The 18,841-nt window shown below is 40.6% G+C and overlaps 1 protein-coding gene across 1 annotated transcript; it reads left to right on the top strand.

Annotated features, from left to right (window-relative positions):
* The first annotated feature begins 681 nt into the window (after window positions 1-681).
* Window positions 682-18,459, top strand: LOC135485388 (polypeptide N-acetylgalactosaminyltransferase 2-like). Its single transcript, XM_064767365.1, has 15 exons — window positions 682-799; window positions 1,510-1,778; window positions 2,345-2,443; window positions 7,377-7,444; window positions 8,041-8,106; window positions 8,706-8,827; window positions 9,103-9,190; window positions 10,991-11,078; window positions 11,364-11,467; window positions 12,013-12,139; window positions 12,307-12,399; window positions 12,585-12,668; window positions 14,212-14,338; window positions 14,538-14,657; window positions 14,935-18,459. Exons 1-15 carry the CDS (start codon window positions 695-697, stop codon window positions 15,082-15,084), a joined length of 1,710 nt encoding a protein of 569 aa, XP_064623435.1. The 5' UTR covers window positions 682-694; the 3' UTR covers window positions 15,085-18,459.
* The last annotated feature ends 382 nt before the right edge of the window (window positions 18,460-18,841 follow it).

Here is an 18,841-nt window from a genome sequence, read left to right as displayed (position 1 = left end):
GATATGTTTACTCCCTCAATCAGAAAGATGCGTAAGGAGTAGGCCCTGTTTGCAAGAGGATGCTGCAAGAGGATGTTATAAGTTTCCCGAACTATTTATAAATTTTCGCGGCAATCTATCCTGGACCTGCTTCTCTAGTCTCTTCCACTTCACAGGTGGCAGTCAATCTTGACACTAGAGGCGCTGATTTCGTTCCTTACAACGCCTCTGGAACTGGTGAATTGCCACCATCTTGAAAAGCAGTACCGCGGATGTGGAAATGTAAAGAATTTTTACAATTGCAAAGAGGCTATCGCATCACCACTACGCCCGAGAACACGATGGCTGCACTACGCTGCATTGATAGTTTGCAATAAATTCACGTAAAAACACACCAGAACGTCTCGGGTTTTATTTACAAAGATCATATTTTGTTATTTATTTATAAAACAAGCCATTTTATGAAAGAAGGTGGCACTTACTAGGCCTGGATAAGACTTTTGAGTTTGAAGTGGTGGTGACGCAGTGTTGAAAACACCTGAATCTCAGGATGCCGATATCCAAGATGGCGGAATTTTACCAATTCCAGTGTCTGAAATTGAATTTTAATTTCGGCACTGTGCGAGTTTGAGGTGGCAGTGTGCTGGCCTCTCCGGTCAATTCCACCGAAAGAGGAACGAAACGTCACTCGCCATCCCATCTTCCAAGTGGGCCGATGATTGATGCAAAAATGAGAAGAAATACACGGATTTTAGTGCTTTTTGCTTCGATTTGGATAATCGGGGTTCTGTATTATATGTACAAGATTAATGACTCAGAGGTAATCCATATTTCATCTTTTTATTTGGTGTCATTGCGTTATCAGGGACATCTTAAGTTGACCTTCGTCTTGGCCCATTTCAACATGCATCATTGCATGCATGTTTGTATGATATAGTGCATGTCCATAAGCTTACATGTAGTACAGTCCACATCACACTCTTGGCCCTACATGTACATGTATCTCATGATCGTGCCTATGTACACATCCGCGCAGGTGGAATATTCTTTTTTTAGTGTGCTCACTGTTTTACGGGTGGGCTAGTGTAGTGTGTTCTGTTCATGGACTTCGTCTTCGACTGGTTGAAAGACACAGTGTCTGACCCCCGATGTCACGCCATGTCTCATGTCATGATGCGGTCATTGACATGAAAGAATAGGCCTTTTCGAAGGAGATGAATCGGAGCCATAACAAATCAAATGCGAACACTCGGAACACGTCACTGTCGTCAGAAGGCATAATTAATAAACTGACTTCGGACAACAGGGAACCTTTGTTCCAGGTGAATCGCATTGCTGGTCAGTGCCCAAACAAACTTCTCCGAAAAGGTCGATACAAAATGATGGTGTCGGTAATACTTTCGCCGTCTGGAATGCTGACGAGGTCCATTGGTTGAAATTAATGACGTCATGAGCGATTCGTGTATTGCAATGAATATTGAAAATGTTGGTCAATAATAATAACTCTTTTCATTTAAAATATCTTTTCAGGATAACACAAATAGAGCACTGCGGCTCAAACCAGAGTCAGTTGTCAGTAAAAAGGATGTGCCTCATCAAAATGACAATGGGAGTGATAAATCACAGACACCTGATGAAAATGCGGGAAAAGTGTCATGGCAATATTTTGACGAAAAAGCTTATATTGATTCCAAACGGGTACTACCTGGAGAGGACGCTTATAAAAAGAATAAATTCAATCAGATAGCTAGTGATAATATAAAAAGTAATAGAGAAGTACCAGATACAAGACATCCTAGGTAAGTTATTTTTAGTGATGGAAGCTGAAGATTCTAACCAATTAATTTGTTTGCATAAATTGATAGCACCAGGTCTTGCTGGTGTGGGCCTCATCTCTTTGAACAAGATACATGTGTGGGTGGATCGATCAAGTTGGAATGGAATGGAGCCATACATTTGTAACCAAAGAGTTTTCAGCAAGTTTTGGTGGACAGAATTTATTTTAGGCCTATATAATTGTATTTGATATGCAGTTATAGATGACATACTGTGTCAATGCTAAGCTGGTTCAGTCGGATCGGTCACACATGACATAGACATAGGCCTATTAGACTTCAGATAGGCCTTTTGGACTGGTGTCCCTCAAAAAAGGTAAAGGATAGCCTAATGGTGTCCCTTGTAATTGTTCCATTGCATCGTTCATTTGTTTGCTTGTTGTTCATGCCATGTTTACCAGTTGTTGCTACAATGACTGATTGGATAGCTTCTGCAATGACAATCACTTATCTGCAGTGCACTTTTTACCATCCTGTCATGAGAGAGCTTTCACTACGTCGTCTCATTTACTGTTTCGTTTTTCTTTCAGGTGTCGGTCACAAGAATGGCAAACCGGCCTTCCACCAACGTCGGTCATCATCACATATCATAATGAGGCTAGGTCGACGTTATTAAGAACTATAGTCAGGTATGTCCACTTCACCATTTGTCATTTGGTTACATGTATCTTTAGATAAGTTGTTTCGTCTTCATTTTTTGAAGTAGGATTTCTTTTTAAAAAAACTTCCACCTCTCAAACCAATTAGCCGGCTAAAAAAGCTTTGAATTCCTGAGAATTCTCCTTGGTAAAGATTTCTTTTCAGGTGTGTGGGAGCTCTTTTCGAATGTACAGGTTTTTTTCAGGTCAGACGGTCATATTTGAAACCATCCAAGCCAATTTGGTTTGCATGATTAGTTAGTTTTGTCTCCCATTACCACAGACTCGGAGTAATATTGTTCTAATGAGATTCCTTGGCAAACTTCTTAGAAATGTTTATTTGCAGAGCAAGAGGGAAAGCAACAGTTGTGACTATTTTTGAGAGTCATGTTTTGCAGAAATACCTGCATATGTTGCGTAGCAGGCACTGATGTTATCGGAATTATGTGGCTGAGCCGACCTATTGAGTTCAGTAGAGCAGAGATAACTATGATAAATCTCTATTTTCTCTTCCCTGGGTGTACATTCTGCTCACATTGGCCCAATTATGCCAAATGGTCTTGGACTTGGAGTGTAGTGGATTTCTGATGTTTTGAGCCCTGTGTAGGTGGTCTTCTTATGAAGTGTTCCAGACATTTCATTCACAAAAGTCAAGATTGAATCAGTTTTGGACCCTATTAATATTGAACAAATAGTGAACTACAGATCACCAAAGAACTGTTTTTCTGAGATCCACACACTTTACTCATTTAGGTTCAAAACACAGTGTGACAGGAAATGACTGGGCGCATTTCATTTTCCATTCGAAGTGCCGATATCAGTGACAAGAATAGCTGATAAAATGTTTGTATTCGTATCACCTATTACACGTATGTATATTAAAGAGAGTAAGACATGCAATTGATCTCGCCCAGAGACCAATTGCTATGGAATAGTTGCATGTATGACTACCATTTTCGTATGACTTATGATATTTGCTGGGAAGAACCAGCGCTTGATTTGATGGGGGGGGGGGTTGAGGGCTGCAAGCAATTCAATCATGAGCTAACCATCATGAGGTAATCTTTGTGATTAGAATATTGAACCATAACAAATTATAATGGCAGTGCTTTTTCATGAATGGTATTTATTTGTGTCACTGAATTAGCTCTTGAAGTGGTTTGCGGTTCTAAAGGTCTGTTCTTGTGCATGAACAATTCATCAAACTTAAACATCTGGACAAAGGATGTTCTCATGAGAATCTTGGAACAGTCAACAGTGGACACCAGTTTTCCATCATCGTAGTGCCTTCTCACTCACTCTCTGTCTCCACTATTGCCTTGTGTACTGTAATCGACTTGTTAGGTACAAGTAGGTAATGTAGTGTGGGTTGTGACTTCCTGCCAAGGAAATGAGTGCCTCTTCCAAGGCTTCTTCTAATAAATCCTGAATATTCGTAATCGTCCTATCACTACCGATGAGGTTGGATATCGCAATCATTTTATCCCTCGTCACAATACATGTATAATACAAAATGTAATGGAGTTTGGGTGACACCAGATTTATGGGCTCTCGTAAGCAAAAGGTATTTGTCTATGCTATCATTCTCAGCCTGTCTGCTATGACCAAATGGAGACATACCAATATAAGATTAGTTGGTGACATTCCAGTCAACATCCCAATCGGGTGCATTGGACCTGGCTGAGCTGACACCCAAACTTGTAAGCAGTGATGAGATTCGGTCATAAAATCGAATCACGCGATGAAGATAGTCTGTAATCTGCCCTGGAGGGACTGGAAATTGTATCACTTGACAGAGTGGCGAGGCTGCTGTAGAGCTAGGCATTGATCTCATATGGACCTTCTGAGCAGCTACTGCTGTAGTGGGCTGAGCGTATCAATCTTGGCGAACACCGATCCAATATGATAACATGATGCTTTGGACACGGTTGAGCTGTCACAGAAACTTGTATCTAGACTAATGAGCTTCTGCTGTCATAGAAATTCTGATCTGTGAGAGATGGAGCACAGGCTTGTCCGAGGACACTGAAAATTGTATTACTCAAACACAATAATCGGGAATCGATCTTGGCCTTTAGACCAGTGTCTGACCGTGATGCTGGCAGTATCGATGACAAATTGTCAATGATCGATATGTGTCGATCATCAATGAAATCTTCGTCTAATAAAGAGCTGTATCGGTTCAGTTGGATACCAGGAGTTTGAATACCTGGCACACCCAGGTCAGTTTTGCAGGATATAGGCACACCTAAAAATCTTACCACAATAAGTCCAACTCCACCAAAATTACAGACAGCCTATTTAAACTCGTTTTTAAAAGAGACTTGGCAGCAGCGCAGAAAACAAATAACATCAGATGAGTATACCACGCTGTGGTCTGACATGAAGTGCCTAATGGTTTTACTTAAAAATAGACAACTTTTACAAAAAGAAATTCTCTGCAGCTGGCTAATTTGCAACTGTCTTTATCTCACCTAAATAACAATATATCCTCAAATGAACTCCTCCCCTGCTGATTTAGATATATTGGGGTGAATGTTTGAGATTCCAATGGCAGTTGTTGACATGATGTTGACTGTTGTGCACCTTGCTAACAGCTTGTTTTCTCACCTGGTTTGTTTCAGTTCAGAGGAGATGTTGATGGATGGACAAGCCAACTGGCAAAGCCAGTGGTCGCTCAAATTCTCTTATGCCATCCGTCAATAAGTTAGAGTGTGAAAAATGAGTTTGGTTACATTCCTATAGATTTCCTGTCCTTTCTCATTGGGTGATATGAATAAAGACTAGCAATTGCTTTTACTGAAAACCCCATGTTCATTTACACTAGGCCTTTCTGTACAAAACTGAAGTAAAATCATTTACTAGTCTTTATTCATACCACCCATTGACATTCTGCTTTCTGTGTGGTTTCAATCAATGGAGAGTTGGCTTAGTTAGCCTAGCGAGGCATGAAGCATGTCTTTGTCAATAATGAGTGAGATTGTCTCAAGTGTGAATTGGTCGATGACTTTTGTCTCCCCAATGTATAGCAGAAATTTTTTGAAAACAGAACGTGAAGTATTGGAAGTGGTCTCTTGCATTTTTGGCCTGCAGCATCAGCTGCTTTCATTTTGGCAGGTTTTTTTGTGTTTACAGGACTGATCCTTCCATGGTTTCCTTACCAGTGTCATTAACCCAAAGCATGTGCTATATTTACGACCGGTATCCCTCAATTAAATGGCGGGATGAGAGTCCACAAATTGCTTTGCACAACTTTCAATTAAGGATTTGTTTGATATATGATATTGCGATGAAATTGCTGTTCAATGTGTCTCCTGAGATCCCACCAACTGTCGATTTTCTATGAAAGTGATTGGCATGCCCCCAAGTATTGGCTTGGTTTTTGGTGGGCTCGGCTATGCGCAGAGAAACTTCCATCAAGTTGATTAGAAAAGGCCTCCCTCGTGATTTCTTCAGTCCATCTATACATGTAGATCTGCATGGATCCTCTGTCTTCGTCAAAGCCAGCTTTGGTTGTGTTTGGGCAGCACTCTGGTAATGGTGATGGTGATATTTTTGTACACAAATCGTCTTGTCCTCAGTGGAATCACAATCTAATGGCCTACTGGGGTAAATTCGGACACCTGCTATGTGGCCCTGGCTATCACAAGGTTATGATAGTTTTGTCAAGTTATGCGAGCAAAAGACCATTTTTTCACAAAGTTTCCAGCCATCTCGTGCTGCGTTCGCTCATCGTAGAAACGAATGAAAACTCTGTATTCTGGGTATTATTTAGTCAAGACGTCCAATTTCACCTGCATCATTTGAGTTTTTGACCCGCATTCTGTCCTTCGCTGATGCTCGCCTCACAACGATTTCAGACCAATATGCATTTCCCCCAGGGACAACAACGTAATTAGAAAAGGAACCGGCCTCTCGAACATTAGCTCAGCATGGTTCATTCCTCGTCCTGCTCATTAGTATTCACTACCAACAGATCGAGATCCACTGGATGTAATTGTGCTCTTTCGAGGGCAATTTGTGGGTTATCATTACCTTCAAGAAACATTGACAAGAATGTAGATACTATTGTGGTATGCCAGTTGGTTAGCCGAGAATGCGGTAAACTGGTTAGCATAAGGGGACTTGCTGCATGCTATGGTATTTGAAGGCGGAGGAGCAAACTAGAGGAAACTGCGAAGTTATTAGAGGTTTTATCATTCTTGGAGAAACGCTGCCAGGCATGTTGATGTTGTTTTAGTGTGCCGGTTGGTTAGCCAAAGAAACTGGTTAGCACAGGGACTGGCTCTTGCAGTTGCTCCTGTGTCTCAAGAGTAAACCCAAACTACTTGGGGCACTAACCAGCATAACATTGGCTTAGTGGGATGGCTGATTGGAGATTTAGAACATTTCCTTCTAACGGGTCGGTATCCTTTATACTTAAACTTCTGTGTGGATATCACACACACATATATCGTGTGATAAAAGTGGTATGGTACTAATTGTTAACCGAGCTGGAAGAGATGGGCGTTGACATCGTCTCGTCGGTGAGATAGCTGGTGGTAGATAGCGGAATAGATTTTTTTCATTTGTACCAATGTACATGAAGAGTAACCTTACCATCTGTATGCCTTGACGCTTCACTCAAGGGGTAATTATACAGCGCTTTTCTGCACCAAAGTACTTGTCTTTGTTGCATGAGTACCCGAACTATATCGATCAATGGGGAAGGTGAAAACTATATCAGATGCTACAGAGTTTCTGTGATATCTGTATATAAATTAGACAATAGGAGCCCAGTGGCAGTGCACCTTATAAAAGAGATTGCCCCCCCCCCCCACCAAGTGGGCAGTCTGACCTTAGATGCCACTGTCCCTGGTTTTGTCATGCCATTCTAATATTCAAGCAATTGGTGTTTTAACTTCCGCCTAATTTCTCTTTGCAGTGTATTAAATAGAAGTCCAGAGAACCTTGTAAAAGAGATTATACTTGTAGATGACTTCAGTGACGATGGTGAGTGAAATGTCTTGTAATCAGCTCTCCTTGGCAACGAATGAGGAAATTGATTTAACCCTGGTGAAGTGGTCTTGTCTAGCTTGAAACACGGACATTTAGGTAGCCGATGATCAGTTCTTGACACAGAAAGCCAAACACTTTCCCAGCATCGGTGACAGGCGGTGAGAACCAAGGCATAAAATGTCAGTGTATACTTTTGTCAAGACATGGTAATGGTATTCTGATGATGTTTGCCCGCCTTTGAATTTCTCGTTGTATGGATTGAGGATGTTGACATTTCTTGTTATACAGTGCATACATGTATCTCGTGGTGACATGAATGATTGAGCATAGAATGATGATAGTTTGTTTGCTTGGGAAGACAGTGTGACACTTATGAGAATTCAAGGGTGTGATTTGCTGCTAAGGACCTGCCGCGCATGGTCACCTATCATTAACCTGCCTAGCCTTGCTGTTTTACTCAGAATCAGACTCTCCAAAATCAGGCCAAGTGGTGTGGGAACATTATGATAATGTTCAATGCCCAGAAACTTGATGTATTCTGGGCTAGATCCCCTTTGTTGTTTGATTGAAGTAAATTTGTTTCTTTTCAGGCACTGATGGTCAAGAATTAGCAAAAATACAAAAAGTGAAAGTGATAAGAAATGAAAAAAGAGAAGGTGAGTTGTCCTTTTTGTAGGCGAGAACATTTTTTTTTTTTTGGCACACTTCAAACCATACAACCCATAGGCCGAATTCTGAAAGATTTATGATGTTGGATTGACTCAAGAATGCACCTGCTGACCCCAGGTTATCCACCAACACCTGGATGTTAGCTTCAGGCAGAAATAAACTGTAGGAGGAGAAAATTGGCATGATGATGCATTCTGCCTCCTCCTACTGCAGCTAAACTGTCTGCCTCATCAGCACAGAAGCTATTGATTTCTTACTAATATTCAGGTAAACTTGGTTAGTTCTAACTGACCACCTGCGGCTGCTGCGTTAATTAAGGTGAATGATGATCTCCTGGCAAAGCTAACGGAATTACAGACAACCTGACCCCTTCTGCCCTGCTGTGGATGGAATTGCAAAATGAAATACTTAAAGCCCACTGTATATGATGTGCAACATTTATCAAAAATGGCCCTTTGCCGAGTGCGGTACGGATTTTACTGGCCCGAGGAATGTGATATTGCCCGAGCCAAATCTGTGTTGGCGGAGACAATGTCCCTCCATCTGCGCGTAGAATGCGTGATAATGTGCGTTGTTTCTGTTGCAGGTTTAATGCGTTCTCGGGTAAAGGGGGCAGATGCAGCCGTGGCCCCAGTACTCACCTTTCTTGATAGTCACTGTGAATGCAATACCCATTGGTTGGAACCCCTCCTGGAGAGAATCAAAGAGGTGAGTTTGATCGATCAGTGACGGCAGATCTTATAGACCTGCATTGTTGAGCACACTGAAAAAACAAGTGATCAGTGATTTAAATCGCAGTTACCTGTGATCTTGATCATCAAATTTTGCAGTAAACAGCACAAGTGCCTACTGCAAGAAGTGTGCAGTGTGAATTTCAGATTTAGGTTAAAATTCATCGACACTGACATTTGAAATGAACTTGATCAATAAAATGATTTTAAATAGCTTTACTTGGGATGATTCTAGTGACGTTTCTATTGCAGGATCGTACACGCGTCGTCAGTCCAATTATTGATGTGATCAACATGGATAATTTCCAATACGTCGGAGCATCGGGGGATCTAAAAGGAGGTAAGGCCAGTTTTAATCTGTTGTCGGGTGTCTGCAAATTGGCAGTAATTCAGAGTTTAATTGCTTTTATGATCACAGGGTGCAGTGACTTCTTGCCCAAGGTTGCAAGTGATGTATCTGTGTTATGATCACAGGGTGCAGTGACTTCTTGCCCGAGGTTGCAAGTGATGTATCTGTGTTATGATCACAGGGTGCAGTGACTACTTGCCCGAGGTTGCAAGTGATGTATCTGTGTTATGAACACAGGGTGCAGTGACTTCTTGCCCAAGGTTGCAAGTGATGTATCTGTGTTATGATCACAGGGTGCAGTGACTTCTTGCCCAAGGTTGCAAGTGATGTATCTGTGTTATGATCACAGGGTGCAGTGACTTCTTGCCCAAGGTTGCAAGTGATGTATCTGTGTTATGATCACAGGGTGCAGTGACTTCTTGCCCGAGGTTGCAAGTGATGTATCTGTGTTATGATCACAGGGTGCAGTGACTACTTGCCCGAGGTTGCAAGTGATGTATCTGTGTTATGATCACAGGGTGCAGTGACTTCTTGCCCAAGGTTGCAAGTGATGTATCTGTGTTATGATCACAGGGTGCAGTGACTACTTGCCCAAGGTTGCAAGTGATGTATCTGTGTTATGATCACAGGGTGCAGTGACTTCTTGCCCAAGGTTGCAAGTGATGTATCTGTGTTATGATCACAGGGTGCAGTGACTACTTGCCCGAGGTTGCAAGTGATGTATCTGTGTTATGATCACAGGGTGCAGTGACTACTTGCCCGAGGTTGCAAGTGATGTATCTGTGTTATGATCACAGGGTGCAGTGACTACTTGCCCGAGGTTGCAAGTGATGTATCTGTGTTATGATCACAGGGTGCAGTGACTACTTGCCCGAGGTTGCAAGTGATGTATCTGTGTTATGATCACAGGGTGCAGTGACTACTTGCCCGAGGTTGCAAGTGATGTATCTGTGTTATGATCACAGGGTGCAGTGACTACTTGCCCGACGTTGCAAGTGATGTATCTGTGTTATGATCACAGGGTGCAGTGACTACTTGCCCGAGGTTGCAAGTGATGTATCTGTGTTATGATCACAGGGTGCAGTGACTACTTGCCCGAGGTTGCAAGTGATGTATCTGTGTTATGATCACAGGGTGCAGTGACTACTTGCCCGAGGTTGCAAGTGATGTATCTGTGTTATGATCACAGGGTGCAGTGACTACTTGCCCAAGGTTACAAGTGATGTATCTGTGTTGGCCATCAAGCTATCCAATGACAATGTTCAGATTTTCGGTCGTAAATCAAAACCACTAGACCATGCACACTTCCCCCTTCTCCCAGGAAACGGGCTTGCAGACATGATTTTGCCTACGTGAAGTCCATTATAAGCTATAAGTGAGACTGAGAAAGAAACTGGTGTTTCATGTCAAAATCAATAATCTGATTTCTTTTTGATTTGATAAATCATACCTGTCAAAGCAGTGGACCATAAATTTAATAAAATGGATGGCCGCATTTGAAAAGTGGTTGTTTTGAGCTGAAAATCCATTAGTTTTAGAAGCTATCGATCAGGCATAATGTGATATTCCAATCCATGCGCTTGAATGAATTCTTATCTTTTCCAGTTTGATTTATTTCAATATCTTGACAATTCACATTGAAATTTATGTGTTTACATATGATATTCATATCAGGTCATGATGGATGATACCAAAATAAACCCCTACTTCATCACTTCACAAGTCTACCCTCTGATGGCTTTGATAAAGGTTAACATCAGTTAAGCGTTCCTATTTTGTTTTGTCTTTTAGGGTTTGATTGGAATTTGGTTTTTAAATGGGACTACATGACCCCAGATGAGAGGACCCATAGGCGGAGTAATCCAATCTCACCGATCAAGTAAGTTCAACCAGCAGGTCACTAGAGGCAGTAAACAAGTCGTGTACACCTTTATGAATCACATGCCGGTATAGTGAGATGAATACTGCCTCTTCGTGTATTTCATGTTCATGGTTTTGGTCTTATCAAATAATTATTGGTGTCTGTAATTTTTTTTGTTCCATTATCTGAATTTTCTGGTGCCAATTGAAAGTAAGTGTAGCTTCCAGCTATGAAAATGATTATAACGTTTTCATGCTTGTTCACTAATTGAAGATATCTTAACATTTCACGCGTATCTTTCAGAACTCCAATGATAGCGGGAGGTTTATTTTCGGTTGAGAAAAAGCGTTTTGAAGAAATAGGAAAATATGATATGATGATGGATGTGTGGGGAGGAGAAAATTTAGGTAAGAAATAGTTTGTTTTCGTACGTGCTTCCATGTATTCAAACATGGTCACATTTTAACAATTCCACTCCGGTCATGCTTTTTGCTGCAATTTCATCCTCCTTAAGTATAATTTGACAAGTTTGACATGACGTCGTGATATCACTGCTACAATTTTTGCTTTTACCAGCAATTTGATCCACGTTTAAGCATTCACAAATATGCCCGCTCTTGCAATTAATCGCCGAACATGATATCACTGTTTAGAACTCGATCGTGTAATCACGGAAAGGAGACTCTTGCTGATCCTAGCTATCACAGTAATTGTCTCTTAGATAATTCATGCGATTCTGGCTCTGTGCGATTCATTGTCTACAAACTGGTGGATCAATGTTGCCATTTAGTTGGTTATTGGCGAGGCTATTTGTAGTGTCGTCTTTGCCCTTTTGCCTAATGCTATGCGAGTGAGCTGTAGTACTCTCATACGTTCTGTACCGGTTTATCAGTTGTAATGCTTGAAGTATTATGTATTCTGTTGAAAAGCATCATTTGTTTCTTTCTTTCAGAAATATCATTCCGAGTGTGGCAGTGTCATGGCAGCTTAGAGATAATTCCATGCAGTCGAGTGGGCCATGTCTTCCGCAAGCAACATCCGTATACCTTCCCTGGGGGCAGTGGCACAGTATTTGCTAGGTGAGAACCAGGGTGCTTTGATGAGTTATGTCCAGATCACTAAAGGAGTAGCTGTAAATGAATAATGTTATCCACAGGGAACACAGTAGAAAGGGAATCAGTTTCTCTTTCCATTTTATTTCACTGTTGATGAAGCATTTCTTGATGATTTCTGCTGCCTGTTTCAGGAACACCCGGCGTGCGGCTGAAGTGTGGATGGACGATTACAAACAGTTCTATTACATGGCAGTGCCGTCAGCTCGCCATGTCAATTTCGGCAAGTAAGTGGACGACTAACAATTTAATGATTATTTCAATAAGAACTGATTACTTGAACAGAATCAGGATTCTGTTCAAGTGAACATTGTCCTTTCTAGTTTATAACATTATCCATTTCACCTTTCCAGTAAGTGTGATCTCTGCCTTGTCACTGTATTGTATGTAAAACTAATTTTACTTGTTCCAGCATCCGCCAACGCACAGAGATCCGCGAACGGTTACAATGCAAATCATTTAAATGGTACCTTGAAAACGTGTATCCAGAACTGAAGTAAGTGATTTAAGTTTTTCTCTCTTGTTCTTTTGAGGCAATGTTTAGATCGCAAACACGGGGTTGCGTTTGCAGTAAGGAATATTGACTACCCATGTCTTTACTCTAGCAGCTCCCATGAAGCTTGCCTCTTCCCCTGTTTTATCAATTTTTCTTCCGTGTTGGGTTCCCATTCAGTCGCCACAAACCTTAAATCATTGTGCACATGCTTAAATGTCCCATGTGAAGCGGCCAGCTGGACACACGACCTTTATAAATCTAATAATACAATAAGAACTTAGACTCTTTAGATCATACAAAATTCTGTGCATAAATTTTCATAGGCCTAAAATCACATTCAATTGAAGAAAAATCATTAATCATAACATCTAGATGTTACTGTGGAGAGGCAGTTTTCCAACTTCATGAGAAGGATCTTGGCATCCCATATTACCGAGCTGGTCAGCCATTTGAAAGTGTGAGCATTGGAGAGCAAATTGGAGGAATCATGGAATTTGGCTAAAATGACCTGTTGCATCTGGTGGACTATACAATTGAACATTACCTGAAAAACAATAGACTTTCTTTTAAAGCAAGGTAAAAAAAGTGACAGGTCATCTTGGAACATATCTCTCCTGTAATTGCTTCTGTTGGTCATTCCAAATTTGCTGTCTTCACCATATTGGCACAACTCATTCTTAATAATGTCTGAAGAAAAGCAAGCTATTTGTTCGGAGAACTTACACCTTTCCCACGGTCACACTTCTTGGCAGAATGGGATGCCTGTCATGAATACTCAACCTGCTGGGAAACTGATTCTCTAAGGTGTATGTGAAACTTGTGTTATTCCATTTTGAAGATTGAGATTGGGTCCAGCCGTGCAGTGGTAATGTTTTGTTATTCTATAGGATATGAAGTTTTCGAATGGTTAGTTTGTTCTATCAAAGTGTTTGAGAAATGCAGTGGTTCCTAGTTAGTTATGCATAGACTTGAAGATGCACCCAGTAATATTCACCGCCTGGCCACTGGACACCCATAAAAGTAACGTCGACTAAAAGTTTGATCGTGTGCAATGGGAAAATTAAGAAAACTTCCCCTTGCACACTGTCAAACTTCTGGTTACCTGACCTAAAATATGATGAGATGAAGATATTTTGTGATACATCCCACTAACTGCATCAAATCAAACTGTTGGACCATTCAACATGTTTCTTTTATCCGTCTGTTGTTTACCTTGGGATAGAAAACAATATTCAGATGATTAGGGTTCTTGCGTGCATGAACTAAAACAACACGTGCTGATAGTGATAAGCTACTAAATCATAGATTGCATATGGGAATGTAGAGGTTATATACTGGTGATGTAAGTTTATTGGGCTAAAGAACTTAGTGACTTTGTTTTAACATCACTATTTTTAAACATTGTGCTATATCAAAATCTTGAATATATGGTTCATTTTCGGGCAGAATTGTTAATTGCTATGTGGCAGAATTGGTAATCGATATGTGGCAGAATTGGTAATTGGTAATTGCTATTTACACATCTGTGTTCTCTACCTTCTAGGGTCCCCGACAAACAGGATGTAGCTTTCGGTTCGATATCTCAGGCCAATCTTTGCATGGATACGCTTGGACATTTTGCGGATGGTGTCGTGGGTCTGTTCACCTGCCACAATGCTGGAGGAAATCAGGTTAGTGTCGGTGAGAAAAGGAAGAGAGGCCTAGTCAGTTCTGATTGGTGTGTATCATGAGACCGCATTGAGCCCTCCTGAAAATTGTTGAAGAGTGAGCCCGACACTCATACGACTCTACCATTGATCTCCCTGCAAGTTGTGCACCATAAGTTGTTTGACCAAAATTCTTGACCATTTTGTTTTGATTTCTTTGCAGGAATGGTCGTTGACAAAACGAGAGCAGATAAAGCACCTTGATCTGTGCTTAACGTTGGTAGAGCCATCGCCGGGCAGTGCACTCAAACTCTTCCAGTGTAATAATGATAACAGAAACCAGGTAGGCATAGGCAGACAAGTTCTTGAAAATAATCTTCTAGGCTTGATGGCAGGTTTAGTTCTGTATATGTTTAGCCCCATGTGATAAACGGGCCGTCAGATTGGTGCAATGGAAACATCAGCGCCTGTCGTGGCTGACGTCTAAGGTTTTTGTAGGGCATGATTGTTCAGAAATTGCTGCAGTTGGATAGCCTTGATCAGACATTTGAAATAGAGCTTTTTTTAAAAATAATTTTTTTTCTAAATGTTAACTTACTTTATTTAACTTTCTCTTTCAGAAATGGCAACGTTCTGGCACATCATTGAAGCATGCAGACCACAAGCTGTGTATAGACAGCAAAGATGGCGGGAACCAGGCATTAACTATACAGGCCTGTGATAGCCAACAAATGTCACAGATATGGAAATTCTCGTTAAATTCCAGATAAAATTTAGTCTGGACTTCTATTAATGTTGGGACATGTAATTTGCAGGCCTTGAAATCTATTCTAAAAGGGAAGGCCAGTAAAGTGTTACCAAAAATAGCCAAAAATCAGGTTTTCCCATGTGGTCAAAAGTTTGATACTGTTGTTAAAGAGGCTGACAATTGTGTTGTATCTCCATAGTGATTACTTAAAAACTGTCTCCACTGTGAACCTTTAATTGCTGGCAAAATTTCCTTTGCAGTGTTTTTGATACTGCCTGTAGACTTTCATGTTAATTGATATGGTTGAAAAATCATGATGTGAAGACTTCCTTGGGTTTTTTTCTGGGTTTAAGATACAACATGAAATTTACCTTTGGGAGAACTGAATGCCAGTTCGAAAAGTTTTATCAGAAGATTTGTGACCCGCTCCAGCAAAACCAGTCGCATGTCGCACATAAGATGAGCCTAGATGACACCAGAAGATAATAGATGAAATTGATGTTGTCAGATTTCACAAACGGCAGACAATAGTGAAATGAACAAACAGTCCGTCTCAACCTGCCAAGCTCTGAGCGATATGCGACTGGTTTTGCTGGAACGGGTCACATTTGGTTGTTGGTGCTGTAGTGTTTCTGGAAATTCTGAGGAAATCTTGCATCAAAATTGTATCAATAATGCAACACACAGTTTTACCTAAGCTGAAGTGAGTTAAGTTACAGGGTGATTTGTTCGGTGGTTTTCTTTTCATTGATATCATCTGGTTGCAATGAAACTTTTTCACATCGTGAATTTTCAACAGTGGGTCTTTCCCTGCTCGGGTTTAACCATATGCAATCACATTTTATACAACGGGAATTAGTGCCATGAATGTGTGTATTTATTTTTCTAGGGCTTGAAGGATGGTTGTCAAATTTGACATATTGGATTCAGTATTTGGATATACATGAATGGCATGTTCATTTCATCCCAATGAACAGGCCTTGTCACTGCCGGCAATTTTGGCCCGTCTTTGGTTTTCTCAGAGAAGGTCACATATGTCGTCTGTTGGGTTAAAAGGAGGGACTATACTTAGAAATTCTTAGAATTTTTCTAGTCTTATGAAGTTCTTAGAATTTTTCTAGTCTTATGTTGTTTCATGTAGTTATTGTACTATACACTTTTAGCTTGCTTTACTTTTAGGTGTTACACAGATTAGGACACCTGTTTTTATCTAGTTATAAATATTTGATGAACAATTGTTGTGATTTCTGGGAAAAACTTATGCAGCGGTCACTGTGAACTCTGTACCCCCCTGGGCAGATACTAGGCAATACACTGGGCAATAACTTCATGTGGGTGTTTCGGGGGATTAGCGAAAATTCGCTATTGTTATACCTTTCTTTCAGCAATGCTGAAATGGGGATGGGGTGTGTGAGCATGTGCAAAAAGCACAGCCTTGCAATCGTATAGTTTTCATGAGCTGTCAGAACCTTCATTATACATGTAGGTGTTTTGAAGTTAGGTTATCAGAAAATAATCAAGTGTGTGTATGTAACGGTAGGTGACTTCTTTGATGATGTAAATTGTAATATGGACACATGCTCTGCCCTTATAATCTCCCACTGCAACAACTCATCTTTTTAATGATCTCGGATATATTTTCCTTCCATTGTATTCAAAGGTGGTCAGTGAAGTCTGACAAGTAAATTTTCCATACAATTGAGGGCCACGGATACAGTGTACCCACACTTTTTATACAAATCTCAATACCGTATTTTCCGGATTATCCCCCGCACTGCCATATGACCCGCACCCCCTTTGACCATTACCTAAAGCCACGCAAGACCCGCACCTGATTATGACCCGCACTGCTCCAAGACCCGCATTCTCCAAAAATAGTAAGCCATTCATTGATGTTGAAATCCTAGAACCGCCATGTTTTTTTTAATTGTTAACCAAAGTGGATCAATTCCAGCATGGCCGTAACTTGTTTTCCCTAGCGGAGACATCACAAACTATGCGATCATGGCGGAAATATTGGTTGAAAACAATGCGAAAACGATGGACATAAATCCTTATCAAGTAACCAGTTTGGTCCCCTTTTTTTTCTTTGGGGTTGGGGCTTATCCCTCTCAGAATCCACGCAAGACCCGCACCTTTGTATCACCCGCACCCCCCCTTTTTGGGGCTTTTTGAGGGCAAAAAGCCGCGGGTCATACACCGGAAAATACGGTATTAAAGGGTTAATATAGACCTTATCAATGATGCAATGGCAGAGTAACATGCGTTCAGACACTCATGCGTGGTCATTGATGACTTATCTAATCAACTGTATCTTATATTGTATACAATCGGGTAGAAGCGTTTGTGTAATTTGTACTTAAAAACCAAATGAATCGCCAATTCAAGAAGGGCCAACTAAACTTCTTTTGGAAATTGAGTTCAGATATGTGTTCTGTTCCTTTCCTAGTTGTGCAACTTAATTAGCCTTATTTATAATTTGTAAATGTGTGATTATGAGATCTATGCAATTTATGTTTTTGTGCAGCCATGTTTTGCCAATAGGTGCCTGAATCTTCTGCCAAAGTCTTCTCTAATAAAGCAAATTTCATCTTGGTGTTAATACAGGACATCACCGAACATTACATATTGCTAATTCAAAGACATGTTGGTTGGTATAAAACTGCAGCAGATGGCATGCTACCCCATTAAATTATTAGAAAAAACAATGTTGTGCATCTCGATGTAACATATAGGATTCTAATGAACTTGTACATTTCTTCCAATTCATGTTTTCCCCAAATATTGTGAAGACTATCTTTTTTCTCCAGGTGGTGATGGTTACTTTCTCTGCCCTTACAATGTATGATTTTAATACTATTTCTGTTTTTCTAAATCATAAGTGCACTTGTAAATACGTGTTATCTTTTGCTTTGCTATTACAATACAATATCCGTGAGTTTTCCTGATTACCCCAAGGAAAAATCCTAGCCTGTGTTTGTAAATAAAAACGTGCGGCTAAACTTATGAAAGTGTTTTAGAACAAACAACTAAACATGATAATCAGGCTACATGTAATTCAAGAATCACAGATCTAGTATGTTGGCCCTGAAAATCAGAGGCCCTAAAAATGAAACACAGTCACTGGACAGGTTGAAATGCAGTTGACTCGGTACTGTTTAAGCTAAAGAATGAGGACCACTCAAGCTTAACACAGTTTCCTTTAGGCCTCACGCTGTCTTGGCCAAAACTCTTTCAAAAACTTTCACCACAATTTCCTCCCTTCGTAAATGTAAAAATTTTCCTTATGTACAAACAACTTTGATTTCTTTCATATTTGATATTGTAAAAACCTTAATCATTTCATCAGAATCCAATTTTTATAGAACTATTCATCAATAAATCGTATTGATAAAAACATTTGTCTGTTGTCTATTTGATCAGTTGCAGATGCTGTTGTCAGACTGTCAGTATCGATAGTTACTGAGTTGCTTCATGGAGGGCCATTCGTGCAGCTTGGACAATACCAGGACCCTTCAGTCGTTGGTAGAGATTCCATCTTAAGAGTAGCTCATTCATAAACCTGAGGTACCTCATGTACCTTGGACAGCATCAGGATATCTACTGCCATTGTGACAACTTGTGTATGTCCAGGATGTCCCCAATACAGTCAACATGCCTGAGATGTACCTTATAAAGCCTGCATGTATGTAAACAGGAGAGCATCAGGACCCTTCTACCTTTGGTGGAGCTATCTCACTGCCCAGACCTCAAACATCAGTAGTGCGATGGGAAGTGAG

The sequence above is a fragment of the Lineus longissimus genome, chromosome 3, assembly GCF_910592395.1.
Source record: "Lineus longissimus chromosome 3, tnLinLong1.2, whole genome shotgun sequence".
In the NCBI taxonomy this organism is placed as follows: domain Eukaryota; kingdom Metazoa; phylum Nemertea; class Pilidiophora; order Heteronemertea; family Lineidae; genus Lineus; species Lineus longissimus.
This window is presented reverse-complemented; position numbering and strand designations above follow the sequence as displayed.

Bases quoted from the DNA above. Each gene is read 5' to 3' on its own strand.
- LOC135485388 (XM_064767365.1), top strand. From the start codon at position 695: ATGATTGATGCAAAAATGAGAAGAAATACACGGATTTTAGTGCTTTTT. The intron at 800-1,509 runs GTAATCCATATT...ATATCTTTTCAG, and splicing joins ACAAGATTAATGACTCAGAG to GATAACACAAATAGAGCACT. The intron at 8,828-9,102 runs GTGAGTTTGATC...TTTCTATTGCAG, and splicing joins TCCTGGAGAGAATCAAAGAG to GATCGTACACGCGTCGTCAG.